At 43.1% G+C, this 22897-nt stretch overlaps 1 protein-coding gene across 15 annotated transcripts in view; it reads left to right on the top strand.

Moving 5' to 3' along the window:
- The window catches only part of pde4dip (phosphodiesterase 4D interacting protein), a 367097-nt gene that overhangs the window by 296922 nt on the left and 47278 nt on the right, over positions 1-22897 (top strand). For all 15 annotated transcript variants that reach the window (XM_078407559.1, XM_078407562.1, XM_078407548.1 and 12 more), the window contains 2 exons: positions 2925-3160; positions 3811-3862. In XM_078407559.1, coding sequence (XP_078263685.1) covers positions 2925-3160; positions 3811-3862 — 288 coding nt within the window. The remainder of the gene's footprint in view (positions 1-2924; positions 3161-3810; positions 3863-22897) is intronic.

Below are 22897 nucleotides of genomic sequence, written 5' to 3'. Positions count from 1 at the left end.
CTCCACCCGTCCAAATGCCTATTCGGCCTGTCCGCGGTGGATTTCCTGAGTCACCGGGTCACATCGGCCGGTGCCACTCCTTTGCCCGCTAAGGTGGACGCCGTCCTAACCTTTCCCTGCCCTACCACCATCAAGGGCTTGCAGGAATTCGTGGGCATGGTGAATTTTTATCACCGGTTTGTGCCTGCGGCAGCTCGGATCATGCGCCCCCTTTTTCAATGCCTTGCGGGTAACCCCGCTGAGTTGGTTTGGTCCGCAGCTGCAGAGGCGGCTTTTGCCGCAGTTAAACAGGCCCTTGCCAACGCCACCATGCTCGTGCACCCCCGCTCCTCTGCCCCCACGGCCCTGACGGTGGATGCCTCAGATGTGGCGGTGGGTGGGGTTTTGGAGCAGCAGGTCAACGGTCACTGGCAGCCTCTGGCATTTTTCAGCCGGCAGCTCGCAAAACCTGAGCTGAAATACAGTGCCTTTGACAGGGAGCTCCTGGCCCTCTATTTAGCAGTTCGCCATTTCCGATATTTTTTTGGAGGGCCGCTCTTTTGTTGCCTACACGGATCACAAACCCCTCACGTTTGCTTTTTCGAAGGTTTCTGATCCGTGGTCGGCCCGCTAGCAAAGGCGTCCACCCTCATTTCTGAGTTCACCACCGATGTTCGCCACATCGCGGGTAAGCTTAACGCCGTGGCTGACGCCCTGTCCCGGCCGGCCACTTCCTCTGTTGCTGCGGTGGGGGGCAAGGTGGATTTCCAGGAGCTAGCGGAGGCTCAGCGCCTGGAAGGAACTGCCTCAGCGTACGCCTCCGCAGCCTCGGGGTTGCGGTTGGAACAGGTGGCGTGTGGCCCCACAGGTACCACACTTTGGTGCAACGTTTCCCTTCCTCGCCCGGTGGTGCCGACCGCCCTGCGGCGTAAGGTTTTTGAGGCCATTCATGGCCTGCACACCCGTCCATCCGGGCGACCTCGGCCATGGTGGCCGCCCGTTTTGTCTGGCACGGCCTGCGGAAGCAGGTGGCCGCTTGGGCCCGCGCCTGCGTCCCGTGCCAGACCTCCAAGGTCCACCGCCACGTCCAGCCCCCGTACCAACTTTTGTGGTTCCCCCCGTCCGTTTTTACCACATCCATGTGGATTTGGTTGGTCCATTGCCCTACTCTAGGGGCTATACTCATCTATTAACGGTGGTCGACCGTTTTACTCGTTGGCCGGAGGCTCTTCTGTTGTCGGACACCTCGGAGGCCTCCTGTGCACGGGCCCTGGTGCTACATTGGGTTGCCCATTTCGGCGTCCCGGCTATCATCACTACCGACCAGGGCGCCCAATTCACCTCGTCCCTCTGGGCGGCGCTTGCGCAGCTGTATGAGTCCCGCTTGCAGCAGAGCACCGCCTACCATCCCCAAGCTAACGGGATGGTAGAGCGTTTCCATCGACAGCTGAAGGCGTCCCTCTGTGCCCGCCTGACCGGCCCTGACTGGGCCGACCAGCTCCCCTGGGTCCTCCTTGGTATTCGCACGGCCCCTAAGGCTGATCTGGGTACCTCCTCGGTGGAACTTGTCTACGGTTCACCCCTGCGGGTGCCGGGTGACATTATTCCCTTGTCCTCCCCCTTGCCGTCGTCCGTCCCGTCGGTTTTGGCTTCTCTCCGGGCGCGGGTAGGTTGCCTGGCCCCAGTCCCAGCCTCCAGTCACGGAAGTACAGCAGTGCACGTGCCGGAGAACTTGCAGGATTGCGAGTTCGTTTTCCTCCGGCGGGACTCCCATCGCCCCCCTCTACAGCCGGTCTACCAGCGCCCGTTCCGGGTGCTGAAAAGGGGGACGGTTACCTTTACGTTACAGGTGGGAACCCGTCAGGAGCTCGTTTCTGTCTCCCGGCTCAAACCGGCCCACTTGGACCAGGACCGTCCCGTGCTGGTGGCCCAACCTCCTCGCCAGGGCCGACCTCTGGCCGGCACACCTGTTTCCCCAGCTGTGTCCCTTCCCTCACCCCTCGTGCCTCCACCGCCCTCGGTTGGGTTCACTCTGCCTTTTCTAGCTACGCCCCCATCGCCTACATCGGCGGGCTCCACCTTCCCTCCCCCTCCAAAGGAGTCCCCATCGTCTCCATCGGCGGGGCCCTTCCCGCCTCCTGCCACGCTGGCGGTACCGGCCTCCCCTCTTCGTACGTGTTCGGGTCGGGCGGTCCGGGCGGTATCGAGGGTTCTGGGGGGGGTCATGTAGGGACATAGGGATTGGTTGGAAGGGTTCGAACCCTCGGATTGGCCAGCGAGGTCACGAGGTGGGTTAGCGCGGTAGATTCGTCAGTCTAGCGTTGGACCCCTTTTAGGTAAGACGTTAAGTAGTAGTCTAGAGCTTTGAGTGTTGCGAATTGTCACGGGGTTTTTAGAGCTGTATAATAAACTTTGACTGCAGCATCCATCGCTATCGGACTCACTACAATACTATCCTTTGAGCAGGCCAAATTGGTAATAATGTGGTTTTTATTGGGAACTAGAGAACTAATTAAAAGTTTGTTTGCAAATTGACAAGCAGAAAAAAGAAAGCATTTTAATTAAACGATATATCATGGGGTCGTGTTATTTCTAGCTTTCAGTGACAAAATTAAACTTCTAAGTATTACAAAGACCCTTTTCTTAAAAATCCTGCAGAAAAATAATGTTGTTACTGCGAGCCTGAAACTCTCTAGTTCCTAATTCCCTTTTGCCCCAATAACACATTTGGGGAATATCTACAAACAAAATAGGAAATCAGCTGTCGTGTTATAACAGAACTATCTGTAATATCTTGGTACTACACTAAAACGTCACCATAGATTTGTATGCTGAAATAGGGTTGATTCTATAGCTACTGGACACCCCTTCACTACATCGCTACGTTATTTCCATCTGATCTTTTTTCTTTTTTTCTCATTATTCAATTCTGCTTTGAATTCCAGGAAATACGACTGTTTGATCCAGATCCAGGCTCGAGAGCTCTCCCACCTCCGTCAGAAGATGCGCGAGGGCAGAGGCATCTGCCACCTACTGAAACAACACCTGGGAGATACCACAAAGTCCTTTGAGGAGTTGCTCAGAGCAAATGATATTGATTACTATATGGGGCAGAGCTTCCGTGATCAACTGGCACATGGAAGCCAACTGGCAGAGAAGATCACTCATAAACTGACTGGTCGTAAGTTGTTTTTTAGTTGCCTTGAATTGTTTAATTACACCATTGTGTGTTGCGTTGTCACATAGTTGTCATGCTCCTTTTGGTTGGAAAATCTTCCTTCAACTGCTGCATTGGTGCAGCTGGTAGCCCTACTGACTCATTGCACCAGATGATCCTGATCTCATGAGCTGTCTGTGTTGAGTTTGCACGATCTCCCATTTGACTACATGAGTTTCCTTCGGGCGCTCTGGTTTCCTCCCACATCTCAAAGCGATGCAGTTTCCATGCTATAGCTCTGAACGAAACTAAACCCGTATGCCTATATGATTAAACGAATTGCCAGGTACATAACATGTAGCTATGAACAGTAGCTATGAACCCAAACTACTGGCACCATTTTTGTGTTCTCCAATTTCTGATTGTGTCTGATCAGTAACATTAAAGTAAGTGTAAATGGAGGGAAATGAAGGTGCACTGGAGTGATGGCCATACTGTCCTCTTTATTCTTTTGAGCTTTCACTGAGCCAGGGATACAGTCTTCCTTTTGCTTAAATGATAAACCTATATTTCTTTAATTTGTTTTTGAACATTTTACATAATTGGTAATTAAAACAGGTTTCAATGATCTTTCTTTTCAACGTTGTAATGTATTCTCTCTGTATGTACTACAGGAGTCCCTTTGGATAGCAGCAGCAAAGGAGACCAGGAGCTATTTGTTGCCAGGTAAGGCACTGGAGAAATGGACAAAGTTCATCAGGTGGTCAAATGATCTTAGTATAAGAACACTGTTATGCTAACATTCAGCTACTTAATCCCTTTGTCTGAGGTCCTACTTGCACATTTTTATCTCTACTTTGAAAGAAGGAACTTCAATGCAAGACAAACACATTAAACATTCATATCCTGTCATCCTATTATCCTGTGTTATAATGCCACGGTCACATTATTTGCAAGATATTATTATCTGCTCAAGACATTTGACGATAATCATGGCACCATTTTATGTGTTCTCTGATTTCTGATTGTGTCTGACCAGCAGCAACAAAGGAAGAGTAAATGGAGGGAAATTAAGGTGCAATTGGAACCACTGTTCCCATCCATATAGACTTGCATTGGAATCCTACAAACTTATGTAGATTCAGCTCTGCAGAATATCTTCAAACATCGTCCTTGCACATCTAGTGCAGTGCTGATTGGAATTTCAGAACCAACATGTACGATGATAATGTTTTTAGAAAGCATTATTTAAAGAAATTGCAGTGCAATTGATATAATTTTTGTGAATTTGAGAAGGAGCTCGATGTGGATTTTTTAAAAAGTTTGTTAGAAAACTGCAGGCCTTACTGTATGAGAGGACATGATAGAAGCAAACAAAAATTGAATTAACTGATGTTTCTATAGCTACTGGACACCTCTTCACTACATTGGTGCATTACTTTCCATCTGATCTTTTTTCTTGCACCTGAAACTGCTATTAAATCTAATGTTCTTGCATGTCAAGTTCTAACTTCAGCATTGGGCCTTTTTCTATATGGCACAAAAATTGCAGCTGCACAAAACATTGGTCAGTCCACACTTGGAGTATTGTGTACAGTTCTGATCACCACCCTACAGGAAGGATGTGGTGGCAATGGAAGAAGATGTTCACTGGAATGAATATTGCCTGGAATGGAGGGCTTTACTTGTAAAGGAAGATTGAATATAGGAGGCCGAAGAATGACCTTACAAAAGTTTATAAAGTTATGAGGAGCATAGATAGGGTAGTTATATATATATTTCTTAGGGTGGGGGAGTCTAAAACGCAAGGTTTAAGGCGAGAGGGGAGAAACTTAAAAGGATAGCTGAAGGACAACTTTATCACAGAGTGGTGGTTTTATGTAATGAGCTGCTCGAGGAAGTAGTAAAGGGAGACAGAATGACAGCACTATAAAGGGGATTTGGACAGGTATTTGGACTGTTGCTGACCTGTTACAGCAGAGATAGGCATCAAATTAGCGAGTTGGGGAAAGGGCTCATTTCTGTGCTGCACAAATCCATGACTCAGTGGTGAAATAAACAGACCACCAATGCTTAAAGGCACCAACTGGATGCTGCCACTCAAATGGTGATGTAAAGTTTATTTTATTTATTAGGCTCTAAACTAAAATTGCAGCCTACTGCAAAAAAATCTTTGGCTAAGAAACAGTAAATCTGAGCTTATTTAGGGAGGCGGGATAAAAGACTGCAGGGGCTTTGACAAAGATCTTTGCATCTCCTCTAGCTACAGGTAAGGTCCAAAAGGAGTGTAGTTTAACCAGTGTTGTTCCTTTGTTTAATAAGGGCAGCAGAGACGATCCAGAATATGATGAACCTCGTATCAGTGGTAGGGAAGCTAATGGAGAGGTTCCTTCATGATAGGGTTTATTTCTATTTGGAAGAGAATGCAATAATTAAGGACAATCAACATGGCTTTGTCAGCGACAGGTCACGTCTTACAGACTGGATTATGTTTTGAATTGGTGAAGAGGAATTGGTGATTGACGAGGGTAGGGCAGTAAATGTTGTCTACATGGATTTTAGTAAGGCATTTGTTAAAGTCCCATGTAGTAGGCTGATCCAGAAGATTAAGATGCATGGGATCCACTCTAACCTGGTAGTTTGGATTCCAAACTATCTTACCCATAGAAGACAGAGGGTAATTGTGGAAGGTTGTTATCCTGGCTGGAGGTCTGTGATCAGTGGTGTTCCATAGGGATCTGTGCTGGCACCTCTGTTGTTTGTGATATATCTAAATGATGTGGGCATAAATGTAGATGTGTTGGTAAATAAGTTAGCAGATGACACAAAACTGAAGGAGTTGCAGACACTGAGGAAGGCTGTCAAAGGATACCATGGGATTTCGATCAGTTACAGAAGTGGGCAGAGAACTGGCAGATGGATTTTAATTTGAACAAGTGTAAGATTTTGCACTTTAGGAGATCAAATGTAAAATATACAGTTAATGGCAAGACAAAGAATGTGTATGGTATGCTTGCTTTCATCAGTCAGGGCATTGAGTATAAGAGACAGGGAATCATATTACATCTTCATAAAACTTTGGTTAGGCTGCTTTTGAAGTATTCTGTGCAATTCTGGTCACCCCATTACAGAAAGGAAGTGGAGACTTTGGAGAGGTTGCAGAAGAGATTTACCAGAATGCTGTCTGGATTAGAGGGTATTAGTTATAAGGAGAAAAACTTGGATGTCTCTTGTCTGGAGGATCAGGTTTGAAGGGAGACCTGATAAAAGTATCTAAAATTATAAGAGACATAGATAGGGTAGACAGAATCTTTTTCTCGGGGTGGAAATGTCTAAGAATAGAAAACATGGCTTGAAGGTGCGAGAGGCAAAATTTAAGGGAAATGTGCAGGGAAAATGTCTTACAAAGAGAGAGGTGGGTGCCTGGAACATGCTGCCCAGGGTGGTGGTGGAAGCAGATACAGTAGCGGTGTTTAAGAGGCTTTTGCATAGACACATGGATATGCAGGGATATGAAGAGGAGATGAACTTGGCATCCTGTTCGGCACAGACCAAAATGGCCTGTTCCTGTGCTGTATTGCGTTATGTTCTATGATCAGCATTTAGCTAAGGATTACTTACCTGTTGATAAACAAAAAGAATGCACAATAGAAGAGCAAGCTAATGATAAGCATTAAAAAAAACCAAATTATTACTGCTTCTTTGGATATACATAAAGGGAAAGATTACCTGGTTAATATGCCCCTCACAGACTACACGAGGAAAAATTATATTGGTAAATCTGGAAATGTCAAACAAATATTTGATGTTTTTTTACAAATTAAGAGAGACAACTCCTCCCAGACACGGTGGAGGTTTACTGGTCTCGAGTGAATAACTGATTTTTTTAAATGAGTGGTATTGAAAGGCAATGTGTGGGACCATATGCTCTGCAGGTTGTTTTTGAGAGAGGTGGAAATGGAGATAAATGAAGGTAATTTTCCCAATGTTCTATTCATTATAGAATGACTTCCATAGATCCATAGGTGACAATCATATTTAAGAAAGCAGGGAGAAAGACACTGAACTGTAGATCAGTTTAGTTGGTCAGGCTTTAGTAGTAAATTAAAAACTGAACTATTCTTCAGGAAGAGGTGAAAGTGTACATGAAAAATAACAAGTCGTAGAGTCAACTATCGGACTGACAAGTCCATGCTGACCTTCAAACATCTATTTGCATTGGTCATATTGGTCATATTTTATTCTTGGCACATTTTCATCAACTCCTGTCTCAACTGCACCCGTTTATCCCCAATTCTGCTGCTCACGTTAAGAATAGTTGCAATTTATGGTGGCCAATTAACCCACATACTTTATGGGGGGGGGCTGGGGTCGGGGAGGAAACTTGGGTATCTAGAACAGACTCATGTGACCACAGGGAGAACATTCAAAGTACACAGACAGCACCAGAAGTCCGAATTGAACCTGATGCATTGTGATACTTTGCCGCCTCCTATTTGTACCTGAGGAAGGTGAACATGGATTTATGAAATCCATTTAACAATTTTGTTTTCAGATTGTAACTAGCAGAATAGATATGATGAACCAGATAACCTGAACTACTGAACTTTTAGAAGTCCTTCACTAAGGTGCAATGTTAAAAATATTTAACAAAATTAGACTGCACATTATAGTGGATAATACACTGGAATGGATTAAGGATTAGTTAGTGGACTGAAAAAAAAGAGTAGGAATGTGATTAAAGAAAGCAACGATCCAGCAGCCAGGTATTAGAGGTGGAGTTTATCATTAACAGGTAGATGGTATTGAAATAAGACAAAATAGAAACTGCTCTGCAAAGCTACTGAACATTTCCTGATTTATTTGAGATGCACCAGAGAACATTGCACCCTGACCATTTAAATTATGCTCCATATGAAAGTCATCCTTGGAGAGTGGGAAGCCGCAGTCAACCATGCAGGAGTGAGACACATGAGAGGTAGAGAAATAGAATATGGAGATATCCAGGTGGACATGGACACTTGCAGGAGGGAAAAAGGAAGGAAGAGACATATGGCAACAGAAGTAGAGAGACTGAAACAAACTGGGAATATGTATACCCGCAAAAGACAGAAAAATAGGGGAAAAGAAGATAGAAACCGATGCGTGGTCTTGAGTGATTCTTCTTTTAGCACCATTAGATGTTAAAATCCTTGTAATGTATATGGAATATCATGGCATATTGCCCTCTTTCGTGTCTGCATTTTCCTAAATGTAGGATGAATTCCAACAAGCATGAATTTTTAAGCAGTTCCCCAGAAGTAAATTTAAAAACTCGGTGCAGACAGGGGAGCAGGTGCTGTGCGTCTCTCTCTGTCTCTAGTTAGCCAATTTTCCCATGCTATATTTATAATATCTCTTTTATCTTATTTCTCTTTTATCCTATTTTCCAAAATGACCTCATGCCCCTTTTATGTCCTCATGATTTCCTTCTTTATGCCATTCAATTCCCTGTATTCCACCAGGGATATTGTTGATTCCAGCTATCTATACCTGACCAATATCATCTCCTTTTTCCTGACCAGAACCTCAATTTCTTTTGTTATCCGGGGTTCCTTATTCCTTTTCCTTCACTGTAACAGGAACATGCATGCCATAAACTCCTACTATCTCACCTTTGAAAGTATCCCACTTTCCAGTAGCCCCTTTGCCCGCCATCAACGTACTCAGTTCCCCCTTTGCAAGCTTCTGTCTAATAACATCAAAGTTGGCCCTGCCCCAATTTGGAACTAAGTTGTGGACCAGCCATGTCCTTATCCATAACTGTTTTAAAGCTATTAGAACAGTGGTCGCTGAACAAACTTATGTGGTCCTTGATTAAGTGAATCGCATTGTAAAAGTACTTTGACTGATTCAGTAAATTTAAATATGGATCACAGTAGTTCTGATTTAAACATTATTTAAACATGTATGCCCATTTTCTGTCAAAAGCCTTGAATGACTAGTTTAACAGTTTTCACGGAATGTGGTGATGAATTTGTCCACCTTGACAATCCATTAGGAAATATTCTGCACTATACTTTATAAGATAGGGAACTAAATTAAATTAATGAATAAGTTAGAGAAGCAGATACTAAAATAAGGACATTAATCAGTAAGCTACTCAAGAGTGTTTAAATGTCATATGCACCAGAACTGGAACAACGACATTCTTATTTACTGCAGTTTTTCAGGCATATTGAACACAATAATACTCAGTAACAAGGTGTGAAATCACCTTGAACATTCAGCATGAGCCAGAAGGTACTGCACAAATTAAACACAAATATTTTGGGTAGAAAATAACTGTAGGATGACAAGGCAAAAGCATTATGATTCCTGCACTGGAGCCTCAAACAGATGCTCGACAAATGTGGCAGGACTTGCATGCCAGCACTTCCTACAAGATAAAACTGAATAGCTCAAGTGACAGCGATGCATCATTCCCAGATGAACTCAATGCGTTCTACTCACGTTTTGAGATCACAGGATCTCGGTCTCTGAGGCCGAGGTCAGAAAATACTTCTTGATGGTGAACCCTCGAAAAGGGTTTGGCTCTGATAGTGTACCTGACCACGTTCTCAAAATCTGTGCAGGAGTTTTGGCTGGAGTTTTTGTAGACATCTTCAACCTCTCACTACTACGGTCTGAGGATCCCACCTGCTTTAGATGGACATCCATAATACCACTGCCCAAGAAAAGCAAGGTGACATGCCTCATTGATTGCTGACCAGTGGCACTAATGTCCATTCTGATGGAGCGCTTTGAAAGATTTGTTGTAAAGCAACTCGTGTCTCAATAATAACTTGGACTAGCAACAATTCACCCACTGCCACAACAGATCGACAGTGGATACAATCTCGCTGACTCTCCAGTTTGCATTGGGCCATTTGGAAAATAGGAACATAAATGTAAAGCCATTGTTCATGACTACAACTTGACCGTTAACACCATCATTTTTTCTAAACTCATTGTTAAACTCAGGGAACTGAGTCTATACTGCTCCCTAAGCAACTGGATCCCCGACTTCCTCACCGACAGATCACAATCAGTATGAATTGGAAATGGCATGTTCACTAACACGATCTTTAAATCTGGCAAATATACTGTACCACCATTGTTAGACAAATAGCAGGTAACAGTAACTCAGAGTACAGGAGAGGTACTGATTGGGTGGTGCCAGAGCAACACTCCTGCTCTCAACATTATCAACAACAAGGAGTTAGAGTTGATTGTTGACTTTAGGAATGGAAAGCTGAGGGACCAGGCACCTGTCTTCACAGAGAGGCAGAGACAGAAAGAGTCAACTGCTTCAAGCTCCTAGGCATACACATCGGTGATGATCTGTCCTGGGTCCAGCACATTGATGCAACCACTAAGAAAGCTCTACTTCCTCAGAGGTTTGAGGAGATTCAGCATGGGAATGGTGAAGGGTACACTGACTAGTTGCTTTACTGGCTCAGTAATTTGAAAGCTCAAGAATGAAGGAGGCTGCAGTGGATATCGCCCAGTGCATCTTGGGAGTGGCCTCCTCAACATTGAAGGGATCTACAGGAAGCACTACCTCACAAAGGCAGCTAATATTATCAAAGACCCATTCCACGCTTGTCAGGCTCTCGTCTCACTACTGCCAGGGAGCCTGAAAATCATTACCTCCACGTTCAAGAACAATTTCCTCCCATAAATTAACAGGTTCTTGAACAACCTTTACCACAACCTTACCTCAGCGTTAAACTACGATGGACTTTGTAGTAATATGGTTGATCTACATTACTTTGGTTGTTGCACGATCGTGGTCTGATTTACGTGGAATAACTGATCATTTAATGTATATTTACTTTTGTTGCCTGTAAAGCTGTAACAAGTAAGAATTTCATTGTACCAGTTCAACTCCAGTGCATATGATCAATAAACTCACTTGAAATCTTAAATATTACAAGTTTTAAATGCAGTATTATTTTAATTTTTATTTTTATCCATCAGAATTCTGTTCCTTTTTTGTTGGAAAGAGCAATGTAAAGAGCAATTGTAAAGAGTCAATGTCATAGGGGAGTGGATCTTTTGCACAAAACTACCAGTTTTTGAAAAAAGCCTAAAAGAGCTCCCTCTTTCCATGCAGAACTCTATGATTTCATTAACTTTGCCATTAACTTCCACCCTGCCCTCAAATTCATTAGTACTATCTCTGAAACCTCTCTCCCCTATCTTGTTCTCTGTCTGCATAATAGGGGACAAACAATCGACTGACATATACCACAAACTTACCAACTCCCACCATTATCTGGACTACACCTCCTCTCATCCTGCTTCTTGCAAGAATGCCAACCCCGAATCTAAGTTTCTCTATCTCCACCATATCTGCTCCCAAGATGAAGCTTTCTACACTGGGACATCTGATGTCCTCTTTTGTTAGTAAACATGGTTTTCGTCCTGCTGTTGTGGATGGATCCCCCCCCCCCATAAACATTTATTTGTTTTCGCTTAGTCTTAACTCAATAATGATTGTTAATGGCTAATCCCAATGCCCCAGGCCACTTTTTTTAAAAATAAAAAAAATTCAGTGTTTATTTTTAGAGCTGACCAAGTTATCCTTTCATCTCGGGAATAAATTGGTTTAGAACTTCCCACTCTCAGGTATTGAACAGTCTGCTGCAGGGCATTACAGTTTGATTTCAGAGCAAAGAAATGTCCAATCACTTGTATTGAATTCTGTTAGCATTGATGGAATTTCATTGTTACCACAGGATTTCCTGCAGACATCTTTTTGTGGTGTACACATGGGCTTTCTGTTGACCCTTCTATTAAACTCCAAGTGAAAAGGAAGGTTTCAGCTTTTGCTAACCAGGCAGCAACATGTCAGAACTGATTGACTACCATTTATAGAGCCGTTCAGATTTTTATTCCATTGATTAATAGGCCAAATTAGTTTATGTTGTCACCAATGTCACTGAGATTTGTAGTACAATGAGAACGAGCTGTTTGCTTTTTAAACCTACTGATGATCGTACTCAGCCTTCTTAATCTGTAGGACAAATAGAAAGTGTGTGTCGGACAGCGTGCAATGTATTGTCCACATTAATTTTAAATTTGTTGGTGTTTCCTTGGATCTTTTGACCTTCCAGAGCTCTGCAAAGAAGATAATCCTGTGAACAAATGTCTTGGTGAAGGCATAGCAGAAATGCTAGCAGGCACAGAGTTGACTCTTCTAAAATCTGCAGAGAAAGATGAAGATACTTGCAGGGAATTTGCCTCTGCCAGAGCAATCACATATAGAGGAGCAGTGGCCTTAAAGGGATACAAAAAGCTTTGCAATCTACACCATTTCCTATGACCCTCATTGGTGAAACTTGTAGAGCCCTGCACAACCTTGCTGTCAATCATAAATGTAATTTTAATCTTTCAGTTCCTGTTCATACTTTGAAGAGTTCATTTAAATCCAGAATCTTACTAACTCCAGGGGATAAAATCAACTTTCAATAATCTTTTATAGTAACTTAAAATTTGAAGTTCAGATATTATTCGAGACAATGTGCATGCACTTCCTTCTCAAGTGTGATGCACAGAACTTAATGCATAACTGCCAGACATGGCCTAAGCAGCAACGTGTGTAGAAAAAAAATGACTTCTGGACCCTTGGCGCGAGGTCGTGCGTGGCAGATCGCTGATATAGAGGTTGAAGAGCATGGGGGCCAGTACTGAGCCTTGGGGGACTCCGTTTCTTAGGCGTCGCAGTCGGCTAGATCCGCCATTCCGATTTTGCCTCACATTTTTCCGCAAAACAGTCGGTAATTGCAATTTGTCAATTCGGCCGCTAGAGGTCGCTAGGGGTTTGGCAAGAAATCCCCCGCACCCTGGAAGTCTCCCCGAAAATGTGGCACCTAGGCTGGGCAACGCAGCCAATCTCTAACTCATCTGGACTTCCATGGCCGATTGGTGGGTTGAATTTGCAACCTGCGGCTGGGGCTCTGGAACTCCAGCCCAGCTGGAGCTAGCACATCTATCCCCATAGCCAACTTCCTTGGCCAGCTGGATAAACTAGCAACGCTCTGGAACCAAGAGTGCCAGAAAATCAGTGATGGAACTATAATGAGTAAATGTTAAATTTAAGTGCAAGATTATATAACTATATTAATTAATTAAGACGGAGTTAAAATATGAAACACAGCAGAAAAGCCAATTACCACCTTTTTGGGCTGATTATCAATTAATGTGCAAATTTACTTCAACAAGTACATCCGTTTGCTTAATCGAGTCGCGTATATCAACTCTTTCTTCATAACTTAGTCATACATTTTATGACTATTGTTCTTTTATTCAATACCAAGAGAATTGGGATGTGTAAGGAAAAAGCAAAATAGAAAAGACAAAACAAAACAATTTTTTCTTTGTGTTGCAAAAAGTATCTCTGTTCAATAACCTTTCTATAAATAGCAGAGTATACTCATGATAGGCCTGACATTGTACATGTAGTCCAAGAACTACAGACTGTTGTAAATAATAGTCGTTTTTCACACATGAATGTAGCGCAATGCATATGCGCATTTGGCGTGCATACTTTTTTTTGCTGAAAAGTTGCATTACGCGCCATATTATGAATTTTGACGTAAAATTCTGAATTTTGCACATCAAAATTATGAATTTGTAAAATCAAATGTTGGGAGGTCTGCTTATCCTACTTACTTTACATTTAGTTACAAGCAGAATTCCTTATTTGGAATCCCACATTTCATCTTTGTGGGAACCTGATCTCTCTGAACCACTTTCTTAAATAATTCCCATATCATAGATCAAATAACTGATCCCAGTCCATTTTTGCTAATCCACTCACCAAATAAAATTGATTTTATCCCAGCATAAAACTTTTACCCCTTTTTGATTTTCGTCCTATTTCACAACTATATTAACTATAATACATCCTGCACCAATGTTCTCCCACTGATATCCCTTTCACATAACTAGTGATTCCTTAAAACTGAAACTGGAATTGCACCCTCCATTCGTGCCCCCTCCCCCCCCCCCCCCCCCCCCAACTCTTGTTGATCTTGTTTTATAAAAAGGATGTCTTAAATGTAGGGCTGAAATTCTGCATCCTCCACATCCTTAACACTGGTTATTATCCCTCCTAATGTAAGGGTTATTGGAACTTCATCAGTGTTTTATTTATGATTTTGTTCCTCAAAAGTTTCATCGTATAAATTCCTCTAATTCAGGTTCCACATCCTTAGCATTGAAATTACTCTGTCCAAATTCTGAGTTTATTTTCTTCAGAAATGTCTTCCCTTTTTAAATGGTTTCTCCGAAGCATTTGAAGCATTCATCCTCTTTTCTGCCTGTTTTTAATTGGCCATCTTCATGGCTCTGATCTATGTGGAAGATCCAACAAATTTGAATGCAGGCCACATATCTCCAGGAAAAGTTAATCTACTTGCTCCCATGAAACCAGGTTTTGTCTGCAAGCTGTTTCTACCTATCTCTTATTGGTTCATTGTTTCTTTTGACCTCCCGACCTGCTCTGTATTATCCGATGGCTTTCTGGGCATGAAACCATGGATGAGCCACACCCTTTCCAAATTAACAAAAAAATGACTGATATCATTATTTCTGGCCCTCACCATAATTTCCATGTTGTATTAATGCCACTTAATTTATTGACGAGGCCCGATGTTAATTGGAAGAACAGCACCTCATACTTCACTTGAGCGGTTTACAACCCAGCGGTATGAATATTGACTTCTCTAACTTCAAGTAGTTTGACTGTCTGCCTGATTAAATGTTATCTTTGTATGCCTCATTGTCACCTTCCCCTAGCTCACAACGATCTATTCTACGTTTTCCTTGATCTTCGTTTCCTTTGAACCCCTTTGTCAGGGGTTAAGGGGAGAAGGCAGGAGAATGGGGTTAGGAGGGTGGGATAGATCAGCCATGATTGAATGGTGGTGTAGACTTGATGGGCCAAATGGCCTAATTCTACTCCTATCACTTTGATCTCTCGTTTTCACATCTTACCCTTCCACATCGCTGTGTCACCCTCTCCCCTGATTCTCACTCTGAAGAAGGGTCTCGAGCCAAAACGTCACCCTGTACAGAGATGCTGCCTGTCCCGCTGAGTTACGCCAGCATTTTATGTCTATCTTTGGTGTAAATCAGCATCTACAGTTTCTTCCTACACCAGTCAATATATTGTTCACTCCAGTTCTTCTACAACGTAATGCTCATTCTCTTTCTAATTATTTATTGTAGTGGAACTGAAAGTTACAAAGTTGTGTTCGTTTTCTTGAGTTCCATTTAATTCTTGTCAACATTTAAATGGTAAATCTGCCCCAAATAAACATGAAACACATGTTTCACTATTGATGAGTAGCTAATGTAAGTACCTTTCAGACTAAATGTCACAATCAATAGCGTTGCTATCATTTGTACTCTGAAACCATTTTTATTTTTCTCTGAGTTTCTTTGGGACTGGATCTGGTCATTAAATTTGAGGCAGATCTTTTTATTTTTTTATATGTTATTGCCTTGGGCAAATAACCACAAATGTCATAGGATTGGATTATTTTCAATAATTCTGTGCTTGAACAGATTATCCTGCGAGGAGCAGGGAGTTCGTCTGTTGAGAGTCTAACCGTCTGTGGTACATCTGCACTTTGTTAAATTGATAGGGCAGCTGCTAACCACTGACTGTTAAATTTTACCTTAATTTATGCTATTCAGTTGTTTATTTACGTAAAACCTAGTTATAGGTCAGCAGTATTTGAGCAATGCTCCAGATTTTGCTATTGGGCAAATCAGTTGATCTTTAATCTTATTTTTTTCTGGCAGTGCGTTGATTTGCTTTGACATTGAGTTGCAGGGAGGGAAGGCAGTGGGGAGGAGCAAGGATACTTGAACAGTTTATTCTGGACACTCGCAGGGACGAGAGAGCAGCACAGGAAATAGGTGCTTTTCTCTGTGTCAAACTGTCACCATTGACTTGCCCACTGTCATGTTGCTACCAGGTATTCACGATCGTGATTCCTGCTGACGTAATGATTAATGATTGCACTTTCCTAGATCTTGATTTCCTGTGCTTTCCTTAAAGTAAAGGAAACTCTCAATGCACTGATCATTGACTGTGGCACTTAGATTCTCCTGGCGGGGAGATGGCTCCTCTGTGGCTGGCCATGCTGTCAAAGAACAGCCCGATCTACCGAGAATCCCTCTTCTCCTTCTCCATGAGTAGTGCCCGTAACCTGGAGAAGGACATGATCTTGCTCCGCAAACAGATGGAGAAGGAGAGAAGCCTGCTTCATGGGCAGCTGAGAAACTTAAAACGGCAGCAACTGATCCTGGCTGCAAGCACCAAGGAGGAACTTGACAAGTAAGAGTTGCACTGTATGAATGAGACAATAAAGGAACCCTGTCCAGTGATAGAGAGACCTCAACTAGTTAACTCTTCATTTAAGGATTTGTCAATAAGCAAGTCTCGAAACCATTAGTAACTGTGCAGGTTTGCAAGCATGTGTAAGCTTATGAGAAGCTGGAAGAAGGGGAAATTGTAAATAGGTATTTCACAGCCAGTGTAAGATTTTATCAATGAATGAAAATGTCTTAAGTTCATTTTTTGCGAGAAAGAATGGTGAGAATTTATTGTGAGCTTTAGGTACTGAGGATCATTGTGGAATATGTGGATCTCTTTCAATGGTGATATATGAAGTAGCTTATTGAGTTCAACAGGCTACACAGTTACTGTTCATACTTAGATTAATACAACACATATGTTTAATGTAAATAGTTCATGTCCATAGGTTATTGCCATTGATCTGCAGTTTAATTTGTTTTCTATATTTATATTTATTGCACATTCAGTTTGATAAACTGGCTGAGTACAGAACAATACAGCATCAATAAATATAGATTTAGATTGTCAATAGAGATAACAATAGAGCTTCTGTGTATCTTGACATCCACTGAATATACAGTAGGTTTTATATTTCTAATTTAATGCATATACGTTTATATGCTATATATTGAGAATTTGTGTCTCAGCTACAGTTGCTGTTCATCCCATTTTCAGTATATATGATTATTATGTATATAGATTAACATAATCTTATTATGTACAGACTACTAGAAGCAATACATGCAACTTACTACAGTGTAATACAAAATATATATTTAAATTCATGCACCCCCTGTATTCAGTTTACAGTACTCTCTTATCACTGTCTATATCTGCAGTTAATACAAATTAGTGCAATTGTTGTATTTATAAATTAATTTACTTGAACTGTAGAATGTTTATTGCATGTGTTATAGGTAAACAAAATTGGTAATGATTGCATATGCAAGCTAAATAAATCAGTACACAGAGGCCGATTCTGTCACTATACATACAGGGTAAAATAGAAGATCCGTTCATCGGATATAACAGTCAATGTGGGAGTCATTATAATTCATATAGGTACAGGTTAGTATAGTCAATATTTATCCAGGCCAATACTGTCACAATTCCTGTGCAAAGAAATTAACTGCAATACAGAATTCAGTTAATATGTAAATTGATCAAATTACTGTGCATTTCTCTGTGTTTTTATGTCAGTGCAGCAACATTGACAGGTTAATGCAGCGCGGGATTGGACTTTGTAAAAAAAAGTGACAGTTGCAGTACTTGGATGTTTGGAACTGTTTACTGTGCATGTAGATGTCGGACTTTTAGTTCGGCTGTTTGATGAAACTGGGATTAGTGGATTCCTCATGGAGTCCAACAAGAGAACAGAAGCTTTCTCAGATGTCAATAGGTCTGCCGGGACAGTTCTGTTTATGAATTTTAGGTAGGTGGTAAAATCGGGCCATGCGGGGCTGGGGAACTATAAGTTTGGAGGCATTAGAGGGAAGATCGCCGGAAATGGTGAGGTCCTTGATGGTGCTGATGATAAAGGTCTGGCGTTTGTCGGTGGGGTCATCAGCACCATCACGGACCTCACCATTTCCGGCGATCTACCCTCTAATGCCTCCAAACTTAATTCCCCAGCCCCGCACGGCCTGATTTTACCTCCTACCTAAAATTCATAAACAGAACTGTCCCGGCAGACCCATTATCTCTGCCTGCTCATGTCCTACCGAAATTATTTCCACCTACCTCGACTCCATCCTATCTCCCCATGTCAAATCCCTCCCCACCTACGTCCAAGACACCTCACACACTCTCGTCTCCTCGATAACTTCCGGTTTCCAGGCCCCCACTCCCTCATCTTTACCATGGATGTCCAGTCACTCTACACTTCCATCCCCCACAAGGATGGTCTCAAAGCCCTCCGTTTCTTCCTCGACCGTAGAACCAGCCAATCCCCATCTACTAACATTCTCCTCTGCCTAGCAGAGCTGGTTCTTACCCTTAACAACTTCTCCTTTGACTCCTCCCACTTCCTCCAAACCAGAGGCGTAGCTATGGGCACTCGCATGGGCCCTAGCTATGCCTGCCTCTTTGTCGGGTACGTCGATCAATCCCAGTTCTGGACATACACTGGCCCCATCCCCGAACTCTACCTCCGCTACATCGACGACTGCATTGGTGCTACCTCTTGTACTCATGCAGAACTCACTGACTTCATACACTTCACATCCAATTTCCATCCTGCCCTTAAATATACTTGGACTATCTCCGACATCTCCCTCCCGTTTCTGGACCTCACCATCTCCATCACAGGAGACAGACTAGTGACTGACATTTACTATAAACCCACTGACTCGCACAGCTATCTGGACTACACTTCTTCCCACCCTGTCTCCTGCAAAAAGTCTATCCCCTACTCCCAATTCCTCCGTCTATGCCGCATCTGCGCCCGGGATGATGTGTTTCACACTAGGGCATCAGAGATGTCCTCATTCTTCAGGAAACGGGGCTTCCCCTCTTCCATTATAGATGAGGCTCTCACTAGGGTCTCTTCTGCATCCCGCAGCTCCGCTCTTGCTCCCCCTCCCCCCATTCGTAACAAGGACAGAATCCCCCTCGTTCTCACCTTCCACCCCAAGAGCCAGCGTAATCAACAAATCATCCGCCAACATTTCCGTCACCTACAACGGGACCCCACCACTGGCCACATCTTCCCATCCCCTCCCCTTTCTGCATTCCGCAGAGACCGCTCCCTCCGTAACTCCCTGGTCCACTCGTCCCTTCCTACCCAAACCACCCCATCCCCGGGCACTTTCCCTTGCAACCGCAGGAGATGCAACACCTGTCCCTTTACCTCCCCCCTCAACTCCATCCAAGGACCCAAACAGTCTTTCCAGGTGAGACAGAGGTTCACCTGCACCACCTCCAACCTCATCTATTGCATCCGCTGCTCTAGATGTCAACTTCTTTACATCGGCGAAACCAAATGCAGGCTCGGCGATCGTTTGACTCAACACCTTCGCTCAGTCCACCTTAACCAACCTGATCTCCCGGTGGCTGAGCACTTCAACTCCCCCTCCCACTCCCAGTCTGACCTTTCTGTCATGGGCCTCCTCCAGTGCCATAGTGAGGCCCACTGGAAATTGGAGGAACAGCACCTCATATTTCGCTTGGGCAGCCTGCAGCCCAGCGGTATGAACATTGACTTCTCCAACTTTAAATAGTTCCTCTGTCCCTCTCTTCCCCTCCCCTTTCCCAGTTCTCCCTCTATCTTCCTGTCTCCACCTATATCCTTCCTTTGTCCCGCCCCCCTGACATCAGTCTGAAGAAGGGTCTCGACCCGAAACGTCACCCATTCCTTCTCTCCTGAGATGCTGCCTGACCTGCTGAGTTACTCCAGCATTTTGTGAATAAATACCGTCGATTTGTACCAGCATTTGCAGTTATTTTCTTACCCATTGTGTGTATGCATGGCATTGCATGCAGTATATAATAGGATAATACAATTGCTGTATGGAGCTCTGCTGACATATACATTTTGGGTACTGATTACAGGAAACAAAATATATTGAGTCCACAGATCATTTCAGATCCCGTGGCAGGATTAAGATCATAAGGTCATAAGGAATTAGAATTAGGCCATTCGGCCCATCACGTCTACTCTGCAATTCACTCATGGTTGATCTATCTCTCCTTCCTAACCTCATTCTCCTGCCTTGTCCCCGTAACCGACACCCGTACTAATCAAGAATCTATTTTTTTCCGCCTTAAAAATACTTGGCCTCCACAGCCTTTCAGTGGCAATCATTATGGCAGCTTTTTGCATGAAGGTCTTCTCCTATATGGTTCTATATTTATTGTATTATTGTGTGGTGCCACTGAAATACATTATCTACTGTGGCTCAGTTTATAATTATGTGAAGTCAATGACACGTTGTTAATTGGTATCTGCACATACTAAAAAAGTATTGAAAATTATGTTGTCTGGCTTGAGGATAATGGGTTTGTTTTCCTACTCTTTAATAACAAGTATAAAATGTCCATACAAATATTCCATGTTACTAGAATAGTGTGGATTTTGTCTGTGATACATCATATCTGAGAGAGCTTGAGGCTATATTTCTGACATGGAAAATCACGTTATACTTTTGTAGTGATACCTTAAAAATCACACAGTATATCAAAAGATAAAAGGTGGACAATGTAACATATTAACTTGTCCCAGAGAATGGTTTCTACCTAAGGTGGGCTACTAGAAATGGAATCGGAATCAATGGTAGCATTTAAATCATGATTTGGGGAACTGATCCAAACAAACATCTTGGAAATTCAAGAGACCGTAGATGATGGAATCTTGTGCAAAGAGCTGGAGGAAGTTGGCAGGTCAGGTAGGCAGCATCTGTGGAAGGAATGGATAGTCCCTACTTCAGACTGATAGTGTGCGGGTGGTTAAGAATGTAGTAAAAGAGCGGTAAAGGAGGGGAAACACCTGGAGGATACAGGTGAGTGGGGGTGATTGGCAAATGGGTAGAGTTAGTGACAAAGGCTAGACGTAAAACGAGAGGATGCCACATGAGGAGCACTGAATGCAATAGATAAGATTGGAAGAGGTGCACATGAACCTCTGTCTCACCCGGAAGGGCTGCTGGTGTCCAAAAATGGAAGTGAAAGAGGAAGTGTAGGGACAGGTGTTACATCTCCTGTGGTTGCAGAGGAAATGCCTGGGGATGCGGATTGTGTGGGAAGGGATGAGCAAACCAAGAAGTGGCAGAGGATGGTCTCTACGAAAGTGAAAGAGGTGGGGATGGGAAGGTATGACTGTCGGCGGGGTAACGTTGAAGGTGGCGGGAATGTCAGAGAATGAAAAAAACAAATATCTTGCTCCATGAAGCCGCTACAGGCATGAAGGGCCATGTTACATACTGTGCTTTACAATTCAATGTAAATAAAAATCACCCATTGTTTATGAATGACAGAAATGTTGTAGCACAGAAGGCTCTTTGACCCATTTCCATGCTGACTCAATGCAAGAACAATGCAGCTACTTCCACTCCCCTACCATCTCCCCTACCATCTCCCCCACCATCTCCCCCACCATCTCCCCCACCATCTCCCCCCACCATCTCCCCCCACCATCTCCCCCCACCATCTCCCCCCACCATTACATGTTTACCTTTTGATGACCATGATTGAATTTACCTCTATTACTTATTCTAGCAATGGACTCTACTCGCTGGGAACAAGTTATATTCAGCTGTTCTGTGCAGACCCTTCTTAATCTTAAATACCAATATCTTACTCAACTTCTCCTGTTCCAAGGAGAACAATCCATATTTCTCTCATCTATTCATGGAACTAAGATCATATTCCAGTATTCATTCCAGTAAATCTCTTATACATCCTTTCTATGACATATGCATTTTTGGGTCCAATTATATTTTTGTTGTGATTCAACCAGCATTTTGTAAAGGTTCATCGTGATGTCATAGAGTCATAGAATTATAGAGTGATACAGTGTGGAAACAGGTCCTTCAGCCCAACTTGCCCATACTGGCCAACATGTCCCAACTACACTAGTCCCACCTGCCTGCGTTTGGTCCATATCCCTCCAAATCTGTCCTATCCATGTACCTGTCTGTTTCTTAAACATTGGGATATTCCCAGCCCCAACCACCTCCTCTGGCAGCTTGTTCCATACACCCACTATCCTTTGTGTGATAAAGTTACCCCTCAGATTCCCATTAAACCTTTTCCCCTTCACCTTGAACCTATGTCCCCTGGTCCTCGATTCCCCCACTCTGGGCAAGAGACTCTGTGCATCTACCCGATTTATTTCTCTCATGATTTTATACACTTCTATAAGCTCACCCGTCGTCATCCTGTGCTCCATGGAATAGAGACCCAGCCTACTCAACCACTCCCAATAGCTCAGACCCTCTAGTCCTGGCAACATTTTCGAAAAATCTTCTCTGAACCCTTTCAAGCTTGACAAATCTTTCCCATGTCCTTGCTCCTTTACTCAGCACCCCTATTCGTAAGACCCTGGGTCTTGTATACTTTTCTTAAATCGCTTTCTTAACTTCCTCTGTCCATTTCAATTATTTATGCACAGCTCTCTCTATACTGCTGTAACTATTTTAGGACAGATTGTGCCATCCAATTTATATTACTTATATTTGTTTTTTATTATCAAAATATAATCTATCGCTTTCTTGCATTAAATTTCATTGGCCTTTTTATCACACATTCCACCAGCCTATCTATATTCTGTTAGTCAATTACCATTCTTCTCATAGCTTTGAGGTTTTCAAAGTAAATCTACCCATATTTTATGAAAACAATTCCGGCGACTAATGTACATAGAGTGCTGG

Source organism: Rhinoraja longicauda, chromosome 11 (genome assembly GCF_053455715.1).
Source record: "Rhinoraja longicauda isolate Sanriku21f chromosome 11, sRhiLon1.1, whole genome shotgun sequence".
Taxonomy (NCBI): Eukaryota; Metazoa; Chordata; class Chondrichthyes; order Rajiformes; family Arhynchobatidae; genus Rhinoraja; species Rhinoraja longicauda.
The sequence above is the reverse complement of the archived record's forward strand: the minus strand, read 5'-3'. Positions and strand labels throughout refer to the sequence as shown.